Source organism: Haliotis rubra, unplaced genomic scaffold (genome assembly GCF_003918875.1).
Source record: "Haliotis rubra isolate DU_JTF1 unplaced genomic scaffold, ASM391887v1 Scf11, whole genome shotgun sequence".
NCBI classification, from domain to species: Eukaryota; Metazoa; Mollusca; class Gastropoda; order Lepetellida; family Haliotidae; genus Haliotis; species Haliotis rubra.
The window spans coordinates 493778-520215 of record NW_025765003.1 but is presented as its reverse complement, the minus strand read 5'-3'; the positions used below and the strand labels follow the sequence as shown (position 1 = coordinate 520215).

General features: G+C 40.7%; 2 protein-coding genes across 2 annotated transcripts in view; one reads left to right on the top strand and one right to left on the bottom strand.

Moving 5' to 3' along the window:
- Positions 1-26438, bottom strand: part of LOC124284125 (zinc finger and BTB domain-containing protein 24-like) — a 201917-nt gene that overhangs the window by 94013 nt on the left and 81466 nt on the right. The window lies entirely within an intron of this gene.
- Positions 13074-13655, top strand: LOC124285344 (proline-rich extensin-like protein EPR1). The gene has a single exon (XM_046721558.1). It carries the CDS (start codon positions 13074-13076, stop codon positions 13653-13655), a length of 582 nt encoding a protein of 193 aa, XP_046577514.1.

The window sequence follows — 26438 nt, the reverse complement described above, 5'->3', positions numbered from 1 at the left end:
TCCTCCAGACATGCTTATATACATATTATTCTCTTAATAACATGCTGTGAATAACAATTATGATTTAATAAAATACCCCATGTCATATGAGAATCAAACTCAGACCCTTGGCCCACGAGTGAAGGCTTTACCCACTAGGCCACCCAGGAAGAATAAGTATCTGAGCATGTATTATATGAACCCTATGTGAGTGTGAATATTTACCAAGCAGCGGGAGCTTTAGATGAACGTGAGTAAAGCAGCATTAACAAAGCATATATATAACCAGCAGCTAATATTTGTTTTCTACAAGGCTTACAGCCTGCAATGCATCCGACTGTCGTGTTAATCAATAGTCACCATTCATTACACACAAGCCTCTTAATGGTCGTGTATGGACTGCCTGAACTTCTCATAGTAATTTCCTTTGACACCTGCCAACCTCTGTGTAGCGACATGTCCGATTGTACACTGTCCCATTACATATTAAATGAATGTTGTCTGTTATCAATATTTTCAACATACAGCGATGAACCTTATTAGATTGAAAAAGTGGTGTACATGTGTTATCTTAGAAGTGCCAAAATGAATTCCTGTATATCCTGTGTGAGAGCATGAGTGCTGTGTTGTCAGCACACCTGAATCCATTAATCACAGGATATGACATCTTGGAGTGTCCCTCGCTAGTATGGTTTTCTTTATGTATGTTAAAGTTGACGGTCTCACAAATTAAATCATGTCCCCCTCTCTTAAGCCCCACATGGCTCTGTTACATGAATGTACACTCGCATTTGAATTAAAAGGACATAAAGTTGACTCTCATCATCTGACACTTGCTATGTACAAGTCGTGAGGTTATCCTACTCAGCTGCTGATAGGATTCAACTTCAACTTTGCATTTGTAAGTATCACCCACTAACACTGTAACAAATCTCCACTTCACATCTCTTGGTATCACCCACTAACACTGTAACAAATCTCCACTTCACATCTCTTGGTATCACCCACTAACACTGTAACAAATCTCCACTTCACATCTCTTGGTATCACCCACTAACACTGTAACAAATCTCCACTTCACATCTCTTGGTATCACCCACTAACACTGTAACAAACTCCACTTCACCTCTTGGTATCCTCTTGGTATCAAATCTCCACTAATCTCTGTAACAAATCTCCACTTCACATCTCTTGGTATCACCCACTAACACTGTAACAAATCTCCACTTCACATCTCTTGGTATCACCCACTAACACTGTAACAAATCTCCACTTCACATCTCTTGGTATCACCCACTAACACTGTAACAAATCTCCACTTCACATCTCTTGGTATCACCCACTATCTCCACTTCACTGTAACAAATCTCTTCACATCTCTTGGTATCACCCACTAACACTGTAACATATCTCCACTTCACATCTCTTGGTATCACCCACAAACACTGTAACATATCTCCACTTCACATCTCTTGGTATCACTTACTAACACTGTAACAAATCTCCACTTCACATCTCTTGGTATCACCCACTAACACTGTAACAAATCTCCACTTCACATCTCTTGGTATCACCCACTAACACTGTAACAAATCTCCACTTCACATCTCTTGGTATCACCCACTAACACTGTAACAAATCTCCACTTCACATCTCTTGGTATCACCCACTAACACTGTAATAAATCTCCACTTCACATCTCTTGGTATCACCCACAAACACCTCCACTTCACATCTCTTGGTATCACCCACTAACACTGTAACAAATCTCCACTTCACATCTGGTATCAACAAATCTCCACTCCTCACATCTCTTGGTATCACCCACTAACCCACTTCAACACTTGTAACAAACTCTAACAAACTTCACATCTCTTGGTATCACCCACTAACACTGTAACAAATCTCCACTTCACATCTCTTGGTATCACCCACTAACACTGTAACAAATCTCCACCATCTCTTCACATCTACTAACACTGTAACAAATCTCCACTTATCACCCACTAACACTGTAACAAACTCCACTCACACTTGTAACAAATCTCCACTTCACATCTCTTGGTATCACCCACTAACACTGTAACAAATCTCCACTTCACATCTCTTGGTATCACCCACTAACACTGTAACAAATCTCCACTTCACATCTCTTGGTATCACCCACTAACACTGTAACAAATCTCCACTTCACATCTCTTGGTATCACCCACTAACACTGTAACAAATCTCCACTTCACATCTCTTGGTATCACCCACTAACACTGTAACAAATCTCCACTTCACATCTCTTGGTATCACCCACTAACACTGTAACAAATCTCCACTTCACATCTCTTGGTATGACCCACTAACACTGTAACAAATCTCCACTTCACATGACTTACCCACTAACCAAAGAACAGCTCTATCCCAGATAACCTACCAGTTTGCCCTATCCCAAGTACACCCCGGCCCAGACTGATAACCTTGATTATCCTTTCATTGGATAACTCACAAGTCAAGAAATACCTTTATCAAACCTAACCTCCACCCCAAGTATACCCTGACCAATACATATACCCAAGATATACCCCTGCAGAAGAACTATCAGTACCCAGGATATACCACAGTTCGAAATTTCCTTTGGAGAACCATCAGTCATATCAGATTACATTCTAAGGTAACAATTTTCCTTAATTAGCCCTTTCTCTAGCTCCTTTATACTCTTTACCCCAAGTCAACCACAACAAACCATTTACAGCCCTTATCAACTTTCAGCTAAGCATACATCTATTTATACAATAACCATAACCTAAACAATACACCCCACCCAACCCAAACTTACCCCACCCACTCACCCCAAATATACCCCTTGTACAATTAAAAACCTTTACCCACCTCCCTGAACGAAAAATATCACATAGAGCTTTTACCACCATTCCACCCAAATTCGACCTAACCCACCTCAAATATACTGGACAAAAATAGTTAGGGATATATACGTAAATTTTGAAATTATGAATAATGATCTATTTATTCATTGACACACTGAGAAAATATCAATCAAAAAATACCAGTATCCCTAACTTATTTTGTCCAGTATATATCCCAGTAGATGTAAAACCAATCAGACTGCTTTCCAAAAATGAAAATTTACACATCTCACAAACAGTAACAAATGTCCATTCATTAGCCTATAAAAATACTAACACACCTTAATCCAAGGCCCCACTTTTCCATTAAATCTGTACCCCCAACCGTCTCCACCTCACCCCCTGAAGACACAGGGCACCTGTCAAACATGTCTGCTATTCAGCATGTATCTGTTCTTTCTGTAATCCCTACTAACATTGATATGGGCAAATTGTCTCCTATTACCCTCAAATGACAAGGATAATAGGTGTTTGTTATAATTTACACTCATAAATCATCCGCCTCACAATGGTTTGATAATAAGCCCGAGTTTAACCCGGAGTGATCGGGATTGACGTCTCGGCATCAAGGATGCCGCATATTAGATTCGTCGCTCATCACAGTGATAATGGAATATGATCAATAAAGCTCCCGGCTCTATATCATACCACGCACAATGACGGTTATTAATCAAAGATGCGAAGTGAACAAAGTTTAAGAACGAGTTGATCCCAGCGAAAGCCGGGTTAAATGGAGGCGTGAGCCCGGGGTGTCACAGGATGACGGAGTCTGACAGCCGAGGAGGAGGATGTGTAAGTTTAATATTCCCCTTCTTTCAGAGAAGCGCTGACATTTTTTCTAAAAAATGCAATATTTGATCCATTCGTGGATCACACGTATCGAGATGCCAATTAACCTGCCCCTTGTCTGAATGTGATTGCCACAATGTCAGAGGGGGACACAGATTGAGTCACACACAACAGCGGATCTCCGCGCAAGTATTTTCTAATACTTCTGTCCCCCAATCCTACAGCGATTATGGCATTAGAATCTTCGACTCGTCTAATAACTAAGGGGTCAGCAAGCATTAACCCCATTTTTTGCCAATAATTGCATTATCTGACGGCTAAAATTGCCGGGGCGACCACTCGAGTTCCCCATTGCCATGTGACAAACCCATTACACCTCTTCTATTGATATAGTGCGCCATCGAAAACATATGAATTACATTTAATAATCCTGTATGACAAGCAGCCTTGCAAGTGAAAATGAAATTTTCTGGTCTTGAATATTAGGGAATTCTTAAGAATGGCGACCTGAGTGACACTTAATCAATAACTATAGCAACGGACCGCAGTTGTGCTACAATCCATGCTGTTATAACCCGGATTCATATTGCTTACAGCATGTGCTAAGAAATTGAAATGTCGTGGCCCCTTCACCGCGCTCCTCACACACAAAAATAATTTTGTAATTCACTTCAAGAGGCATGAGTATGAATTTGGAAACTTTATAAACACAACCCACTAAAACTTTCCTGCTATGGGCAGTCAGCGTTTGGCAACATAAATGACAGGTTTTCGTATCGCGGCGATAGTGCTGTCGTCTTTTTTATCCACTTTTACATGATATGTATGGGGCAGTCAATATTGAATTTGCGAATTCCATTTAAATTTGCATCACATAGACATGAATGCTTGATAACCTTTAAAACTTGGTCATATTGAAAAGTTGCAAACTTCCATAATTTGATGGAAAAAGCTTTGCCTGTCGGAACTTCATAGGACATTAAGTCCTGCAGCAGACATATTTATCTAATTTCAAGGTTATTTTGGAGTAGCAATATGATCATTTAAAATTGATTGCAGGAAGTCAACAGGTGAACACATCTCTGTGCTGTAACAATGTCAGGGCTGGAGGTTTTCATTTTATCCCGTTTTGTTACACTGGAATTAAATTAACAATTATTAAATCCCAGACTTTGTTCCTTGCTGTTCAAATACCTTATATATCATATTCAACAATACACATGTGAAACCCACAGTTGGTGTAGTTATACTCAAGTGAGTGAGTGAGGGAATGCTGTTTAATGCTGTTGTAAACACTATTAAGCTAACTCTAGCCCTAACCCTGACATTAATCTACCCTGACTTTGGAGGCCCTATCACTAACACATATTTACTATTGAGTCTAGAGGCCTTAACTCTTACTTAATCTTGACTTTGGAAGACCTTAATTCTTACTTAAGCATTAAAAGGCTTCTAAACCTAACCTTTACTTAACCCTGACTTTGGAGGACATTTCACTAACCCATATTTAACCCTGACTTGGGAAGACTCTAATACTCTCTTAATCCTGACTTTGTAGGCCCCAACCCTGACTTAAGATTGACTTTAGAGCCAAAGTATAGTGTTTCGAGCATGCTTAAGGCTGTGGAGTGAGTGAGTGAGCTGGGTTTAACACCACTTGGAATGGTATTCCAGCTATATCATGGTTTGCCAGCTGAATGGTTGTGGAAAACCTGAGTGAGTTAAGTTGTACACTGCACTCAGCAATATTCCAGCTACATGGCAGGTATCTGTAAATAATCCAGTCTGGGCCAGATAATCCAGTGATCAACAGCATGAGCACAATTGGGATAAGATGACATGTTGTCACCCAAGTCAGCGAGCCTGACCACCTGATCCCATTAATCGCCTCTTAACACAAGCATGGGTTACTGAAGATCAATTCTATCCCGGATCTTCACGGGTCTGTGGAAAGCCTGAAGTCATGCAGGTCTCAGATGTTCATATTGGTAAAGGTTCGCTGAGTGGGTTGACACATGTCATCGGTTCCCAATTGCACAGATCTATGCTCATGCTGTTGATCACTGGATCATCTGGTCCAGAGTCGATTATTTAACAGACCGCCACCATATAGCTGGAATATTGCTGAGTGCGGCGTAAAACTAAACTCACTCACTCACTCATATTGGTAAAACCAATGAGCACTGGTATTGTGCCGACAAACCTAGGGACATTATCATTGAGAATTGGGATTCAAACTCGGACCTGGGGGCAGTGGAGTATCCTAATTGTGATAGCACCTGCTCATCATGCTGAAGACCCGGGATCGATTCCTCACAAAGGTACAATGTGTGAAGACCCCTTCTGGTGTAGCCTGGCATGACATTGCTAGAATATTGCTAAAAGCAACGTCAACCATACTCACTCACTCACTGTTTCAAGCATGCTAAAAGGGAAGCTACTCTACACAGTGAATTCCTTAGATCACTGGGCGTCTGTTCCCCTTTATAGTGTAGCATAGCCTTGCTCCAAGGCTTTCTGAATGCTGAGCCCATGGATGTATAGTAATTCTATCCTTTAAAGACGCAAGTCTAGATCAGTGGACAGTACGGACACCAGTCTGTTGTCTATATTTTTCAGAAATTTCCATTTAAACTATTAACTATTACCTTGGAGACTTGTGCAAGTCTAAGTGTAGCACTATCATAGTTTAATACTACCCATGCCTGGGAGAATGTAGAGGGATATCCCTTATCCTGACCTTGTCATCTTGCTGATCAGAAGGTCTGATGTTCAAATCCCACCATGAGACTCCACAATAACATAAAACAAATCTACATAACTGAAGAACTCAAACCAGTGTCTTTGAATATTCAGTCATTTGAGGGCAGGAGTCTTTTCATCAATACTGCGTTACACATCAGATAAAGAAGCTGACATCCACAGACCAACTGTTTCTTCGATGCACGTTATCAATTCTCACCGATTCTTTCAACATTTACCTTGGCCACCATCTTTTTCCCCCACATCAAGCCTCAGTATTAATTACAGGCTTACATAGCTCTGAACACAGAGGTGCCCTTTCTTCTAACATATGCAAACTAGCTTGACATCCCTAACTGACAAAAAACAATCATTGATTCAGTCTGAAAAAACAATCCTGGCATTTATTTAGAGACAGGGCAGTTATTAGTGTTTTATTGATTAATTCATTCACAGTGTCTTGTGACTTGACACTTATTAGGCCTGAGCTCCATACACCTCCAGTACTGCTGGGGAGTTCGGTATTTAATGTCATACCATCATGGTTGAGATTGCCAGCTTCCTTAATGCAGGAATCCAATACTATAAAACAAACAGAACAGTAATGGCTTTGTCAAATTGTCAGTGACAACAAATGTTCCAAAGCTGCCAGTTTCTCTTCTTTATCTTGCCTATCCTCCATCAAATCCTAATTAAAAACATCACTCATACATCCAAAACATTCTTATCTTCCAACCATCCCAGCATTGCAAAATGTCAAATCACTCACAATTTCACATATCCCCTCTGATCCCATCCAATGACAGATATTCCTTCTTCTTTTCTAACTTTGCCAATCTCCTAGCCCTTTCCCAACCCTTCCTAATCTTCCATCCTACTCTTGAAAATCAATCCTGCTATCTTCAAATCTTGCCCTCCCAATCCCAGAAAATCCTTCTTCTATCCTACTCCAATCTTCTAACCCATCCTGCTATGCCCACTCTTTTCCATTCAAATCTTGCCCATTTTCCCAACCTTCCTAACACAGAAAATCCTTCTTCTATCCTACTCTTGCCAGTCTTCTAAGCCTATCCTCTATGCCCACTCTTTTCCATTCTTGCTATTCCCACTCTTTTGCCAATCTTCTAACCCATCTTGCTATTCCCACTCTTTTCCATTCAAATCTTCCCCATTTTCCCAACCTTCCTAACACAGAAAATCCATCTTCTATCCTACTCTTGCCAATCTTCTAACCCATCCTGCTATTCCCACTCTTTTCCATTCAAATCTTCCCCATTTTCCCAACCTTCCTAACACAGAAAATCCTTCTTCCTATCCTACTCTTCTGCCAACTCTTTTCCCATTCAAATCTTCCCCATTTTCCCAACCTTCCTATACAGAAAATCCTTCTTCTATCCCATCTTCTAACTGCTATGCCTACTCTTTTCCCAAATCTTCCCCACTTTCCCAACCTTCCTAATCCATCTTGCTATTCCCACTCTTGCCAATCTTCTAACCCATCTTGCTATTCCCACTCTTTTCCATTCAAATCTTGCCCATTTTCCCAACCTTCAAATCTTCCCCATTTTCCCAACCTTCCTAATACAGAAAATCTTCTATCCATGTTCCCTTCAATTCAAATCTTGCCCATTCTTCTCTTGCCAATCTTCTAACCCATCTTGCTATGCCCACTCTTTTCCATTCAAATCTTCCCCATTTTCCCAACCTTCCTAATACAGAAAATCCTTCTTCCATCCTACTCTTGCCAATCTTCTAACCCATCCTGCTATGCCCACTCTTTTCCATTCAAATCTTCCCCATTTTCCCAACCTTCCTAACACAGAAAATCCATCTTCTATCCTACTCTTGCCAATCTTCTAACCCATCCTGCTATTCCCACTCTTTTCCATTCAAATCTTCCCCATTTTCCCAACCTTCCTAATACAGAAAATCCATCTTCCATCCTACTCTTGCCAATCTTCTAACCCATCTTGCTATTCCCACTCTTTTCCATTCAAATCTTCCCCATTTTCCCAACCTTCCTAATACAGCAAATCCATCTTCCATCCTACTCTTGCCAATCTTCTAACCCATCTTGCTATTCCCACCTTCTTCCATTCAACTCTTGTCTGGTTTCCCACCAATTCTAATACAACAAATCCTTATTCCATTCTAATCTTGTCTGTATCAGACTCATCCTAATACAGGCAATCCTCCACCCATCCTAATCTTCTTTTTCAACCCATCCTGATATTGCCTATTCTTCTTCCACCCAAATCTTGCCAGTCATCCAACCCATCCTAAGAAAACCAATCCTCTTCCCAGCCAAATCTTGCCCATCTCCTAACCCATCCTAAGAGAGCTATCCCTCTACCCTCACCCATCCATGTTTGACTGTTTCAGTGATATTGTTGACTGTCACCTAAAATACAGCCTCAATGGTTAAGTGGATATAGCGTCTGCCTTGTGAGAAGGTTGATGGTTCAATCCCCAGCTGTTCTTTAACTTTAACCACTTTGGTTAAACACATGAGAAAAGGCATGATGGTGACAAACCAATAAATATAAACCTCCAGTGACCTCACTCTATTGTTCTTGCAAGGCAGTATTTCTAGTCATATCCCAATGGCCCATCGATTAGGGGATTACTTAAATATTGTCCCTCTGCCCCGGGATATTACTTCAATACTGTCCCTCTGCCCCAGGATATTACTTCAATATTACTTGTTTTGAAGATTGATATAACTTTGTCTTGCTATCACTGAATGCGATCGTAAAATATGACATTATTGAAAACTTTCAACATGTAGTGCCGATATCTGGTTTCGAACCTGCAACCCTTCGCTTATTAGCTTGGCAGTTTTATCCACTAGGTTACGAAGGATCGCTGTAAAGAATAAGATTGTTTGTCAGCATGAACCATGTGTTCCTCACAAGATGGGTAGTGCGGGTAGCACACATGCAGGACACGGGTAGCGCGTGCAGAGCACATGCATTGTGTGTGCAAAGGCAAGGTGTCGGCTGCCAGTCTCATCCCAGTTGATTCCAACAGTAAATACCAAATATTGAAATTATATCTTCGGTCGGTTTATAAGTTGAATATAACATGAGCGGTGGGCATTATTGAAAGTAAGCCCGCTCAGGAAGCGGGCTTACTTTTCAATAATGCCCACAGGTCATGTTATATCCTACACATATAAATAGTTGGATTTGAACACTATCACACTACTCTGCTATACTGAGATGCATACAACTTCTCACAGCACCTTAGACCATCCACCAAGCTAATTTGAAGAATGAGTGGTTCCGATCAGTGATTTGGCTCAGCATTCTGACAGCACCGGTCTTGATCCATCTATCAACCACTGGTTTATGTGATCCAACATTCACATTAAGTGATGCATTGTTTGACATAAAAAGCGTTTCCTCAGTGCCAGCTGTTACCTGTTGTGTACCTGTTGTGTACCTGTTGTGTACCTGTTGTGTACCTGTTGTGTACTTGTTGCATATTCCTCTTCTACTGCAGCTTCTGTTGCACAAAGCTTTCTTGTACTAAGATTTCATGAGTCTCACATACAACCTTCACAGCTAGTCTGTCTCACAGTCCCTGAACCACATTATTTTCCCTACTTCCTAGCCCTCCCTCCAAAGCCAATGCCCTAAATGAAGCAAGTCTAGATTTCCCCAAGGTCAGGGTCCTGAATCTCCCAACTCACTGGGGCTCCTTTTCAATTTAAATGGGTTTAATTGTTACTATCAAAATTATATATATTCAGGGACTAAGCGTTAGTCTACCCTCACAGCCAGTGAAACCCATTTTGTGCACATGACCCCCAAAATACCTCTTTGAATACCAACAGATATCATCCAATTGTGACTATGACCAGTGATGGGAGTTCAAAGTTTCGTTGAAGTTTGGACATCGTTGAAGTTTGATCACAAGGTGTCATTTCACTGTTGAAGTAAAGCTAAAGACACTATAGGGTGGAAGGACTGCAGTGGAGTGGAATCATATAGTGGAATCCACGACTTCAATAAGGGGGTTGCATAGGATGCAGTGCCAAAGTGACCTGGCACCTTTCACCCACCTTTGGATTGCTGCCATTTTCATAGACCGTTCTCCTGTTCATGGGAATGCAAGAAAAAGGTGACACTATCGTCCCACTGAATCATCTCCAAAATGAAAAACAGAAAGAACTTTCCACCCTAATTTTGAAATGTGTATTTTTTCCATTCAAAGTTGCAATCTGAGATGAATAATTAATAGGAAATGTGAAGAGTGACAATTGCCATCACTGGGGGGCAAAAGATTGAAAATGTAACTTAACAATTGGACTGCCTGACATTTATTAATATCTTTGGGAATTGTCCAGGTATGTGTGTTGCATTCCCAGAAGGTTACCCACCAGAAGAGATGGTGCTTGACAATGCTAGTTTGAACTTATCGTGAAATGCTGAGTCCTATTTTCTCAGTTGGTTTAGGAGAACAGCATGGAAATTGAACTTCAGGTGTTGCATTCCAGAAGGCCCCACAGAAAACAACTTGGAGTCATTGCCATGGAAACGTCTCTAAATATTGGCGAACGCTTGTGACACTTTCATGCCTTCTGTAGGAATATTACTGTGTGTTTAGTTGTCCTAGACTTGTCCTATAGTATAAGTTCTTGCGTCATGGCAACAAGTTGAATGCATCCCACTTGACACACTTTATCTTGCACACACTGATATCCTTCCTCCTTTTTCCCTCCATTGGTAACTATGGAGCCAATCCATGCCTCTCAGATCCACCCCACCAACCCTCACAGCTACCCTCATCTCTTTACTACACCTTAAAATGGTATATGTTAACACTTCTCATCCAAATGGAACATTTATACCCTTCTACCTCCCTCTACTACCCTGTCCTTGGCTAGATTATTGTCTAACATCACCACTCCTTTCACCATAGACTTGCACAAGTCTCTAAGGTAAAATTAATAGTTTAAATGATAATTTCTAAAATATAATAAATAACAGACTGGGGTCCTTGGAGTCTACTTATCTACACTTGCCTCTTCAAAGGATAGAATTACTTTACATCCATGGGCTCAGCATTCAGTACAGATGGAGCAAAGCTACCTTCACTCCTCCAGACCCTTGAGCTTGGCCAAAGTGTAACCCTTCCTCCATTTTTCTTCCATTGCTCTGTATTGAGCAAAGCCACATCCTTCACTTTTACTCTTTTAAACACTCACCCCACCATCTTTCTCTCACCTTCATCCTGAACCTACAGTACAATATTTTGACAACTTACCCTCCCTCTCCACCTCACCCACTTACCTAAACCATCCATGGCTGTATTTCACCCACCTACTTCACCTCACCCACTTCCCTAAACCATCCATGGCTGTATTTCACCCACCTACTTCACCTCACCCACTTCCCTAAACCATCCATGGCTGTATTTCACCCACCTACCTCACCTCACCCACTTCCCTAAACCATCCATGGCTGTATTTCACCCACCTACCTCACCTCACCCACTTCCCTAAACCATCCATGGCTGTATTTCACCCACCTACCTCACCTTCTCACCCACTTCCCTAAACCATCCATGTATTGTATTTCTCACTACCTCTACTCTCACCTCACCCACTTCCCTAAACCATCCATGGCTGTATTTCACCTACCTACTTCACCTCACCCACTTCCCTAAACCATCCATGGCTGTATTTCACCCACCTACTTCACCTCACCCACTTCCCTAAACCATCCATGGCTGTATTTCACCCACCTACCTCACCTCACCCACTTCCCTAAACCATCCATGGCTGTATTTCACCCACCTACCTCACCTCACCCACTTCCCTAAACCATCCATGGCTGTATTTCTCCCACCTACCTCACCTCACCCACTTTCCTAAACCATCCATATTGTATTTCACCCACCTACCTCACTCCTCACCCACTTCCCTAAACCATCCATGGCTGTATTTCACCCACCTACCTCCCTCCTCACCCTCTCACCCACTTCCCTAAACCATCCATGTATTTCACCCATTACCTTTACTCTAATCCTAAACCCATTTTCCTAAACCATCCATGGCTGTATTTCACCCACCTACCTCACCTCACCCACTTCCCTAAACCTGGCTGTATTTCACCCACCTACCTCTGCACTCACCCACTCTCCTAAACCATCCATGGCTGTATTTCACCCACCTCTCAATTTCTCACCTCACCCACTTCCCTATCTCCTTAAACCATCCATGGCTGTATTTCACCCAACCTACCTCCTCTCACCCACTTCCATACCTAAAACCATGGTTGTCTTTCACCAACCTAGTACTCTCCTCTCACCCATTTCCATAAACAATATTGTATTTCTCACCAACCTACCTCACTCACCCACTTCCCTTAAACCATCCATGGCTGTATTTCACCCACCTACACCTCACCTCACCCACTTCCCTAAACCATCCATGGCTGTATTTCACCCACCTACCTATCTCACCCTCACCCACTTCCCTAAACCATCCATGGCTGTATTTCTCACCCACCTACCTCACCTCACCCACTTCCCCTAAACCATCCATGGTTGTATTTCACCAACCTCACCTCCTCACCCACTTCCCTAAACCATCCATGGCCCATGATCCATCCTACCCTCACCCACTTCCCTAAACCATCCATGGCTGTATTTCTCACTCACCCTCCACTCCCTCCCATCCCTCACACTTCCCTCCCCCTACCCCCACTCATCCTACCCTCCCTCTCCCCCTTCCCCTACCCCTACTTCCACCTCATCCTACACTCCCTCCCATCCCTCACACACCTCCCTACCCCCTACCCTCCCATCCTACACACCCCTCCCTCCCTCCTCTCCCACTTCCCTCCCCCCCCACCCATCCTCCTCCCACTTCCCCACCCCTACTTCCACCCATCCTACCCTCCCTCCCCCTCCTCACTTCCCCCCCTACTTCCCACCCATCATGCCCCCTCCCACCCATCCCCCTCCCATACCCCCTCCACACTTCCCACACTTCCCTACCCCCTACTTCCACCCAACATCCCCTTCCCCATCCCACACTCCCCTACCCCTACCCATCCTATCCTCCCCTCCCATCCCTCACACTTCCCTACCCCCTACTTCCACTCATCCTACACTCCCTCCCATCCCTCACACTTCCCTACTGACCATCTCCACCCATCCTACACTCCCTCCCATTTCCCTCCCCCTACCTCCACCCATCCTACTCTCCCACAGCACTAAGTACCTCTAGCATTAATGTTGATTTAATGTCCTCAGTGAGATTATCCTAAGTGTTCATTACTCCCTCCAGTGCCAGCCCTGCTGCACGACATCCCTTCTGAATCCCCCGTGTCACACAAACATCCTTTGTGACACAGCTGGGACCCTCAACACCACCTCAGGTGCATACCCTCGTCATCAGCGTTAACCATGTAAAAGACAAAGTTAGCGCTAATCTGTGTCCATCGCTGCTAAATAGCCATTACACTGGGTAAATAATTACATGCCATACTGAATCATTTAGATAAGTAAATACTGGACTTCATACAAATCTGAGCAAGCAAGTTAAATAAGATGAATCAGAGATACCTTAACCTCAAGGATGAGTTATTCATTAAATCCATCTTTTGCATGATTCAGGTAAAATGGAGGGTAAAAGATCCGCCCGTAACCCCCACTTGAAATGTATTCTATTCCTTGGGATTATTTCGAGGGTTTAGGGTTAGGTTTGGGGCTAGATTTTAGGGTTAGGTTTAGGGTTAGGGTTTAGGGTTAGGTATAGGCTGTTTATAAAAAAAACCATAGGCGTATATTCTTAGTCTTATGATGCTTAAACAAAATACGGGAGGGGTGTCACAGACTGAACAAAACCCTACACCTGATTTGCTGATCTGAGCTGACAAGGGATCTGAAAAAGCGCAGACAAATCTGTCATACAGACTTCACACAAATACATCCTGCCCACGCAAGTCCAGATTTCTGCATTTTGAGGTCTGATATTGAAGAGAGTCACTGGGCCTCTGTTTGTTATATTTCATCAAGACAATTTAGAAACAATTTCTTCCATAAATCATTTTCATCTCAGAGACTAGATGCAAGTCTAATCACTGAATCCTAACTTGATACTAGCCAATATATTTATCTATTGTTATAACACTGAACAGGGTGGTGGTGTAGGCTAGTGGTTATGGTGTAGTTCAATTCTCCACATGGTCAAGCCCATTACTGGTGTCTCCCAATGATGTTAGTAGAACATTGCTAAAAGTAGCATAAAACAATCTGTCTCTATATATAGTTCACCCACCCACCGCACCTCTCCCCCATCCCTTCCCGATCCAGGGGATGGGGTGGGAGGGTGGTAGCCTAGTGGTTAAAGCGTTCACTCGTCACGTCGAAGACACCGGTTTGATTCCCCATATGGGTACAATGTGTGAAGCCCACTTCTGGTGTCCCCCGCCGTGATATTGCTGTAATGTTGCTGAAAGCAACGTCCCACTTACATTTTTAAGTCCCTTGCCAAGGGTATACTATTTTACCTTTTCAGGCCAATGAATCGAAATATAAATAGATAATACAGCCATACAGCCATCCTAGGAGACGCCATTTTGTATTGTGCCCAATTACCTGGGTGAGTGAGAGAATGAGTTGTGTTTTAGGCCGGTTTTAGCAATACTCCAGCAACATTACGTGGGGGACACCAGAAATGGGCTTCACACATTGTACCCATGTGGGGAATCGAACCCGGGTCTTCAGTGTGACGAGCGGATGCTTTAACCACTAAGCTACCCCACCGCCCCCTCTTCACCTGAAGGCAAGAGGTAAACACAGACAATCACACCAACACAAATGAACACATCACAGTCACCTGATATGACAATTAGCATTGACCAGAAACTGAGGCAGACGCTGATGAAGCAGGCAGACGTGAAGGGGTGGGATTGAGGGGGTGGAGTATTAGCATGGAAAAGGAGGAGGGGGAGGTGGGGGTCAGTGGAGTGGGCAGATGGGTGGTCAGGTGACCGGAGGCAGATCTGAGTTAATTTGGGGTGAATGAAAGGTTGGTCATATCAGGGTGAACTTTGGAAAAGGATGAAGAGCTTTGAAACATATGACATCAAAACCAAACATTCTTGGAATGTTTTTCTTATCTATGAAGCCTGCATCGACCTTTTAATGCTCTTCTCTTTCTTTGAAGAATTATTGGTGTAAGACTGGGATGAAATTGGTCTTTCACAGACACAATTTTTTTGTGTGATTTACCTTCTAAAAAACATACACCTCTTCATCTAAAAATCCACCAAATCTACCCAAGATAACCCATCAACCCATCAACACCTTTCCATCAACCCCACAAACTTCATACAACCACCAACCCTACATATACCTAACATATGAACCCACAAAACAACCAACTTTTTATCCATCAACCAGACTTTTTCCAACCCAATTGTCATACAAATCCACACAACCAACCAACCAACAAACCAAATGACCTACCAGACAACCAGAGAACCAGACAGTCAACCAACCAATCAACCAACCAACAAATAAACAAACAAACCACCAACCAACCAACTTTTTATTTTATCCATCAACCAAACTTTATCCAACCCAATTGCAATACCAACCCACACAACCAACCAATAAACAAACCAAATGACCTACCAGACAGCCAGAGAACCAGACAGTCAACCAACCAATCAACCAACCAACAAATAAACAAACAAACCACCAACCAACCAACTTTTTATTTTATCCATCAACCAAACTTTATCCAACCCAATTGCAATACCAACCCACACAACCAACCAATAAACAAACCAAATGACCTACCAGACAGTCAGAGAACCAGACAGTCAACCAACCAATCAACCAACCAACAAATAAACAAACCACCAACCAACCAGCCAGCCATCCAACCAACAAACTTTCCATCAAGCAAACAAACATCATCAAATCAAATCTACCTACCAATCAAATCAACCTACCAACAACTTGACTCCCTACCCACATACCCAAAAGCTCATCTTCATCAAATCCCATCACCGAGCAACCACCCCATCAACAGAATCCACCCAACATATAAACCCAACTGAGCGTATGAAATACCAGGAGTCATAACTACATACAAGCGTGAATTAGGAGAACAAGCCGAAAATGTTTCTGAAACCATAGCACTGGATCCAAGATTCCAACAGAAGCTGAATGACTAGAGGTGAGTGCTGATTCAATGTACCTACCCAATGGAGGAGAGGGCATGTTGAGATTAGGGCAATCAGGCAATAGATATACTGGAGGGACCTTATACCAGGACAGGAGGATAGCCCGACATGCCTGGGGTGGAATGGCTTGACAGGAGTGGATATTCAAGAGATTAGGCTAGACCATTCACTATGAGCGACAGATCAGCGATATTTAGTTAAGACTTTCAGTCAGGGGAGGTAAACAAAAACTGACAGGTGACTTAATTACAGGTGTAAATGACAGGTAGGTGGAACATCGGAGCTGACACCTTCGTGTCATGGCCGTGATTTATTGCCTGTTATCATATTTATGGAATATGATCAGGATGGACAAAACGGAAAGGTTGGCTTAATTTGCTCCATGTATTAAGCAAAGTCAGGAGCATTCAAGGAAATGAGGCAGGTGTTGATTGCAGTCATACACTGACTCTACCTGTCATGGGATAATTTGATTGATGCTGGTCTGTTGATATACAATAGCATGGACATGTTATAGCCTAGGTTCAGGTTCTAGTGTGGTCTTATGTTTTATTATGCTTGATAAACCATGGACCAATTATCTGACAAAACAGAGCTTCTGTTCTGCTGAAGCTTAATCTTGTTACTTTACACAATGCTATTATCTGGTCTAAGTCTTTGAAAGGCAAAAACATTCCATCTTACTCAGTAAATAACATTTAAATAATAAATATGTTTTCTTCTCAAGCCACATCAATAGAATGAGATGGACATTAATTATTAATGATTTCATTCATCCATAAAATTTTCAAGAAACAAAAGACACCAAAAATAGCATAAAATGAACCGTAAACATAAAAGTTAAAATTATAGTCAAGAATTGAAAGACTTCAATGCCAGTAACACTAACCAATGAGCATGATGAAGAATGATGGCCGCGTGACTCAATGGTTACATACACTCGCCCTTGACCACTCGGTGGGTGTTACCGAAACCAAGATGGCTGCCATGTGAGATGCGAGCAGACGACAGGGATGGACAGACCCAGTGAGGCAGAGACAAGAGCAGGAGGAAACATCTTGGTGTGTTCTCTCTGCTCTCTCACACAACGTCTGATGAGCCAGCCACTCCATCACGACAGTGCTGACACCATCTCTACATAGGCATAAGATGTAATTACCCTCACTATAGTATAACTTGGGTCGCCATTTATCATAAATGTCAGGCGGTGGGCAAGGCTGGTCTCCACAGGCCATCAACATACCCAATCTGCCTTCCCACAAGATTAAGTTTCGATCAATCATCAAAACCCCGATTTATGAGCTCAATGACCAAATCGTCCATTTTCTCTAATGTTTCATATACCTAATCGCCAAGACCCTTTCCTCTATTACCAAAGTAAATGGAGCTATTATTCATCTTTTATCATCAAGAAAAGCGTTTCATTTGCAGATTTTGCTATCTGTCTGATCCTTTGAAATAAAATACTATTTACCACATTACAGGCAATATGTGGTTCTGATCGTGAGAGAGCGTGTCGAAGCCTCCAGTAACGATAGTACCGTAATTATTTCCTGCTCAGATTCATAACATAGGATAAACACCGAATAGACCCCTTGACCTTCCAAGGAAATGTCGTCTTTCAACAGAAACAGGAAATGATCAGGGGACAAGCCCTTAATAAACAGTTCATACAGGACTATTATAAGTTAGTGTCAGCTCTTATGGGCCCTCATCATGCAATGTTATATGTGTTGACGATCCCAGCCAAATATCCCATAAATTTTTATATGGTCACAGTGCATTAGGACATGCCATTCCGCTAATCACTAGCTCCATATTAAATGGTGGAATAAGTCGGTAACGAGGATGATACAAGTGAAAGTTAATCACAAATTAGTCGGTACAGGGTTAAACAAACAGCGTACCATCCCACAGAGCACTGCCGACAAATATATTGACGAATGAATCAAAAAGTTTCCAAGGTCTGTAAAAATATTTGAAAATCTCTTAACGAGTGATTTGTAGAATAAACGCAAAATAAATGCCTGGAAGGGCTGTGTTTAAGTTGTGTATCGGTATTATTTGCACGTCTGCAGCACATGAAAATGACCACACATAGTTATTATGGCGGTAAGCAGCGTCTTCATTTTCTTGGATTACTTCAAAGCATGAAGTGAATATTTTTCCAATTTCCCAATAGCCAATTTTCGTCTTTAGCCCATATTCCGTTAGATTCCAATATTGAAAAGGAATCTTGAATTATTTGCTCAATCTGTCTCATCGGAAAATGGCACTCAAACTAACATTATTATCCCCAATATGATGAGCAAATTAAGATATGAGAATTATATTCCAATTACGAGCAGAAAATTGAAACTGTCTTAATACTGCTTAGGGTAATAGTATGTCATCACGCTGTAATCCCTTCTGAAGTGCCGTTGCTTCAATATCCCCCTTTCATAAAGTAATCCTAATATTTTGAGAGCTATCACACTACATGGTGCGTTGGCAGCCATTTTTCATAATTGGAACATGGTGCAAGCCCCACTTAACCTCGCGGGTCCATCTCAATATATGAAAGAGTTTTATGAAGACGATTTTCCCATGTGACAGGTCTTTTAACCAGCATCATCTCATGACTACATTTGGTGACGTTTTCCCTCAAACTAACAATTATTTCACATGATAGCTGTCTCATCGCAAATTTTATACCCTCAAGCGACAATGACCATTTTTATGGAGAATTAAAAAGCATAATCTGTGGCAGATGAAGATTCTATCATTTAAGATCCCAATAAAAGAGAAATTAAACACATGATGAGTGTCGTGCACCATTATTGAAAAAAATCGATTCATAGATACAAGATAATTATTTTCTCCAAATGGGAAAAATGTTATGGGAATGATGACATTTGAGACCAAACTAATAACATGTGTTATTTTGGTATTAAAACATCTGGGGCAAGCCTAAATATTCTGACCAGTATAACATATGAATTTTGAAATGCACATAAACTGCTCGCTTACCATTACTGATTAAAAACATCAGTAAATTTAATGATACACATCTCACAAACCTTAATAGAAGAAATCAAATGGCACCAAACTTAGCTGTGCCTGCCCAAATCTATCTCTAACTATACCGGGGTATATGCCACCAATCTATCTAAAACTCCATTTTGGTATATGCCCACAAACCTCTATCACACACTAAATTTGAGTATATGCCCAATGCAAGGGTGGTTTCAGTCTTATGAATCTAGTTACAGTGCATCGCAAATGCAAGATGGATTCCCCTTTGAGGAGAAAATAGGTGCCATGCACTTGTCCATTACAAAGGTGAATTCCACACTGTGAAACTAGTTACAGTATGTGAAACTACAGGATATCTGATCATTACAAAGGTGAATTCCACATTGTGAAACTAGTTACTGCATGTGAAACTACAGTATATCTGACCATTGTAAAGGTGAATTCGACACTGTGAAACTAGTTACAGTATGTGAAACTACAGTATATCTGACCATTGTAAAGGTGAATTCCACACTGTGAAACTAGTTACAGTATGTGAAACTACAGTATATCTGACCATTACAAAGGTGAATTCCACATTGTGAAACTAGTTACTGCATGTGAAACTACAGTATATCTGACCATTGTAAAGGTGAATTCCACACTGTGAAAATAGTTACAGTATGTGAAACTACAGTATATCTGACCATTGTAAAGGTGAATTCCACACTGTGAAACTAGTTACAGTATGTGAAACTACAGTATATCTGACCATTGTAAAGGTGAATTCCACATTGTGAAACTAGTTACAGTATGTGAAACTACAGTATATCTGACCATATCTGATAGTTACATTGTAAAGGTGATTACAAAGGTGAATTCCACATTGTGAAACTAGTTACAGCATGTGAAACTACAGTATATCTGATCATTACAAGGTGAATTCCACATTGTGAAACTAGTTACAGTATGAAACTGAAACCTGACAATATATCTATTGTAAAGGTGAATTCCCACACTGTGAAAATAGTTACTGCATGTGAAACTACAGTATATCTGATCATTACAAAGGTGAATTCCACATTGTGAAACTAGACAGTATTACAAGATGTGAAACTAGTTACAGTATGTGAAACTACAGTATATCTGACCATTGTAAAGGTGAATTCCACACTGTGAAAATAGTTACTGCATGTGAAACTACAGTATATCTGATCATTACAAAGGTGAATTCCACATTGTGAAACTAGTTACAGTATAGTATGTGAAACTACAGTATATCTGACCATTGTATTGTGAAAAGGTGAATTCCACATTGTGAAACTAGTTACTGCATGTGAAACTACAGTATATCTGACCATTGTAAAGGTGAATTCCACATTGTGAAACTAGTTACAGTATGTGAAACTACAATATATCTGACCATTGTAAAGGTGAATTCCACACTGTGAAAATAGTTACTGCATGTGAAACTACAGTATATCTGATCATTACAAAGGTGAATTCCACATTGTGAAACTAGTTACAGTATGTGAAACTACAATATATCTGACCATTGTAAAGGTGAATTCCACACTGTGAAAATAGTTACTGCATGTGAAACTACAGTATATCTGATCATTACAAAGGTGAATTCCACACTGTGAAACTAGTTACAGTATGTGAAACTACAATATATCCATCTATTGTAAAGGTGAATTCAGTGTTGAGGAACCAGTTCAAGTACATTTATAAATTGCAAAGGTGAATTCCACATGTGAAACTCTCCATTGTGTATTTGTCCATTGTAAAGGTGAAATCCACACCATGAAACCATTATAAAGGTGAATTCAATGTTGTGAAACTAGATAGAGACTTCATCTGTCCATCGCAAAGGTGAATATAATATTGTGAAACTAGTTGCAAAACAACTGTTCCTGCATCAGTTGATTCAGTATTGTGACACTAGTAATGGTGTGTTTGTCAAAACCTGGGATGGATTCAGTATTGTGACACTAGTAACAAAACCTATGGATTCAGTATTGTGACACTAGTAATGGTGTGTTTGTCAAAACCTGGAATGGATTCAGTATTGTGACACTAGTAATGGTGTGTTTGTCAAAACCTGGAATGGATTCAGTATTGTGACACTAGTAATGGTGTGTTTGTCAAAACCTGGGATGGATTCAGTATTGTGGATTCAGTACTAGTAATGGTGTGTTTGTCAAAACCTGGAATGGATTCAGTATTGTGACACTAGTAATGGTGTGTTTGTCAAAACCTGGGATGGATTCAGTATTGTGACACTAGTAATGGTGTGTTTGTCAAAACCTGGAATGGATTCAGTATTGTGACACTAGTAATGGTGTGTTTGTCAAAACCTGGAATGGATTCAGTATTGTGACACTAGTAATGGTGTGTTTGTCAAAACCTGGAATGGATTCAGTATTGTGACACTAGTAATGGTGTGTTTGTCAAAACCTGGGATGGATTCAGTATTGTGACACTAGTAATGGTGTGTTTGTCAAAACCTGGAATGGATTCAGTATTGTGACACTAGTAATGGTGTGTTTGTCAAAACCTGGAATGGATTCAGTATTGTGACACTAGTAATGGTGTGTTTGTCAAAACCTGGGATGGATTCAGTATTGTGACACTAGTAATGGTGTGTTTGTCAAAACCTGGGATGGATTCAGTATTGTGACACTAGTAATGGTGTGTTTGTCAAAACCTGGAATGGATTCAGTATTGTGACGCTAGTAATGGTGTGTTTGTCAAAACCTGGAATGGATTCAGTATTGTGACACTAGTAATGGTGTGTTTGTCAAAACCTGGGATGGATTCAGTATTGTGACACTAGTAATGGTGTGTTTGTCAAAACCTGGGATGGATTCAGTATTGTGACACTAGTAATGGTGTGTTTGTCAAAACCTGGGATGGATTCAGTATTGTGACGCTAGTAATGGTGTGTTTGTCAAAACGTGGGATGGATTCAGTATTGTGAAATTATTCATGTTTGTCACTTGTAAATGTGTTTGTGATCTCATGAAACTGTATGCAGAGTACAGTATGTTTATCAGTTGCTGACTTGGTTTCAATGAATAAAGATAAAGTACATGTACAACTATTAAAATACATTCATGAAACTATGCATGTTTGTCATTTATAAAAATGTTTGTGATCTAAAAAAATGTATGCATAGTACAGTATATGTGTCAATTATAGACTTAGCTTAAATTCATAAAGTTATTGTACAACTATTAAAATACATTCATGAAACCATGCATGTAGGGTTGCAAAGCCGACTTCAGCATTGTGAAAGTCCTTCCGTCCACTCAACCATGACTTCATCATGGTATCATGTACAGTACAGTCATGCCCCATTTATCCAAACCTCAGATATCCGGAAAACTCACCTTCCGAACGAAAATTCCTTAAAACAAAATTCGCAACATTGTAAAATTACTCACTTATCCAGAAATCCAGATGTGATTTTGTGTATGCATTGTTATTTGTTGATGTCTTATCAATAAAGATTAGGTCTGTTATGTTCGTTTCTTTGTACATCTTTTTACATATGGTCCTTGGTTCAGATATCCGGAAATTAATTTATCCAGACAATTTCAAGAAAAACACAAGTGTCCGGATAAACGGGGCACAACTGTACATCTATCTGGGATAGTGATTTTGATATCCTGAAACTCTGTACGGAAATGTTCAACAGCAACTATTTGATATCCATGGTGGTGGTGGGTTTAAAGTCGTGCTTGAGAATATTTCGCTCATATGACGACGTGCATGCGTGTGTATGTATGTGTATGTGTGGCTGCTTGTACTAGCCCAGACTGAAGCTGGTTTTATAGTGCAAGCTCACTGAGATACCATGCCGCAGTGAAGCATGAATACCTTGTTGTACCCATTAATGCCGAGCGCCAGGCAGGGACCAACAAGTACCATATTTTAACGTCTTTTGGTATGACGCGGTCAGGGATCGAACCCACGACCTTCCGCACTCCGGGCGGACGCTCTAACCACTACACCATGGAGGCAGTCCTTGATATCCATGGACTGAAGGGGATATGGGATTGTTTTATAAAACAAGCTTTTTCCCCAAAATACTGGAAAAATAAACTTTGGCTTAGGTTTTACAAAAACATATAAGAAATCACTGGACATGCTAGATATGCTGTTGTCACATAAACAATCATATAACATGCATGTCCAAGAAGGAAATTCTTGAAGTAGAGACAGACGTATGAACTTTCACCAAATTAACAAATTACCAGCCCCTCACATCTGTACTGCTCAAACGAAGTTGGAACACACAATTCCTTCAGACTGCTATAGGTTATCTTGTCATGGCAAGATTATTGAGTGAGTGAGTTTAGTTTTACGCCACTTTTAGCAATATTCCAGCAATACCTCAGCTGAGGGACACCAGAAATGGGTTTTACACATTGTACCCATGTGGGGAATCAAACCTGGGTCTTCGGCATGACGAGAGAACGCTTAACCACTAGGCTACCCCACTGTCTCATGGCAAGATTAAGTAAACCTTTTGAGTAGTATAGTGTGCTAATTCCTTCCTTATTGGGGCTAAGGGATATGAAATAAATTTATTTAAAAAAAAAACACTAAACTGAAATAAAACATCTAGAATTGTTGGAATTGTTAACCTTGCACTCAAAGACCTCATTTCCAGGAAGAGAAGATACAAATATTTTCATATTGATCTTCCTTTTTTACAAAATTTAACATCAATCAGAAATTATCAATAAAAGAGAAATAAGACAGAAACAGAAAAAAATTCCCAATCCTCCATTTCACTGTTCAGGGGGATTTTTTTTCCAACTTGTATATATTTTTTCCTCCAAATTAGGTATGTTCACATTTCCCCTTAACAAGCACAAAGGGAGAAATTTGGTGGCACAATCCTGGTGTGACAACCATTGGCCTCTTGACCATCAAAGAAGTTCATCTGCCGATGAATTATTACTGAGCGAGAGACGGAAGTGAGTTCAACTAGCCAGCATAATTACATCAAAGAGGTCGCACATTGCAAACATGACTGAGAAGACCCTAGCCAAGTAATTTGACCAATCATAAACAAGCTGACAGACAGTTATTGTATGGCAAGGGTTCGAAATGGATCATTTTTTGCTTCAAAAAAAGTTATTTGTCCAAGTCCCTGGTGGAAAGGCCTGAGCCCTTCGTCCCCTCAGTGTCTGCGGCAAGATCAACTTGTAATCGAAACTAATCCCTTCCCCGACTCAGGAAACCCATTTCGCTCACGTTATTTTCAACTAATTCCAGTGGTCTTTGAGCCTAAATCGCTTGCCGGCGACAGTAAAGACCTTATTGCGAGTCCAATTTTGCCAACATGCAAGAAGTTTTCATGTTGGTGCTATCATTATGTATGTTCGACCATCCATCATGGAGAGGGTGGTGGGGAGGGGAAGCAGGGGAGGGGGACTAGGGAGGGAGGGACGGGATAAGGGGGAGGACAGTATGCAAGGAAGGGGGGGTAGATGGTCCACACAGAATACAACTATTACACACAACTTTCACATGTTCCATCTTGAAGCATCCACGTATCCCACAATCCTTTAGTACAGACAGAGGGCTGGGCAGTTTCTATGGTAATGGATACAGTGCCACATCTGATGGGACGATACTGCTTTTTGCCTTTTACTTTATAAACACCTTTAAATCGTGTTTTTTTGTGAATATAGAGTTAACAATGAACTTGTCTGGTGCAGTTCCATCTGTCTTAACCACAGGTTTGATAAGAAATTGAATGATTTTCAAGAAATTGAATGATTTTCAAGAATTGATTGATTTTTGTAGAAATTGATTGATTTTTCAAGAAATTGTTTTTTTAAGATTTACCAGATAATTCAGCATACAAAAAACAAAGATTGCAAAATAAGAGACATGCTATTGACTGACAAGTCATATATGAATAATAAACAAATTAATTTAAACATTTCAGGATAGAAATCATCAGATAAAATGAAGGTTCAAGTGGAAAAAAATGAAATAATGTTGTTTTTTTAATTGCAACATCACAATAAGAACTTGTTTCAATCATGATTAGGAATAGTGGGTAGCCAAGTCGATACAGTGCTTGCTCATCATACAAGAAGCACTGGTCAGATTCCCCTTGTGAGTACTAACTGTGATGGCTATTCTCGGGGAGAGGGGTGGTTGGGTAGCCTAGTGGTTAAAGCACTTTCTCATCAAGACCCAGGGTTTGATTCTCAACATGCCTGCAATGTGTAAGCCAATTTCTGGCGTCCTATGGCATGATTTTGCTGGAATAATGCTAAAAACAGCATACTCACTCACTCTTGGAGAGAGCCACGATAATTTGGCTCAGATATTGATAAAAGCATGAAATACCTCACTCAATTTGATTATTAGTATTCCTTAAACTTCATTCTTCCGATTTACATAAAATATAAACAAAATAACAATAGACATCAAAAGAAGATGGCATCTGAAAAAAATGCAGAAAACCATTGCATACATGTATAAACAAATTATTATAAAGCAAAATAAGGAAATATATACTGAAATATTATTTACGCCTTTAAATTCAAGAACATATTGGGTTGAACAGATTTCGCTACCAGCAATCATGTCCCATAATGAGGTGTAACTCATGCAGGCCCAACTTTTGACTTGATGAAATTTTTTAAAACAAATATATGCTCGAGAGACATGGTTAAAAGCTGCATGTAATAGACTTGGGAACTAACTAAGACTGAAATCAAAAGCTAAAAGCTCTGGGCAAATAGGGACTTAAAAGTCAGGAATAATTTATCTG

Coding starts and splice junctions, on each gene's coding strand:
- LOC124285344 (XM_046721558.1), top strand. CDS start 13,074: ATGGCTGTATTTCTCACTCACCCTCCACTCCCTCCCATCCCTCACACT.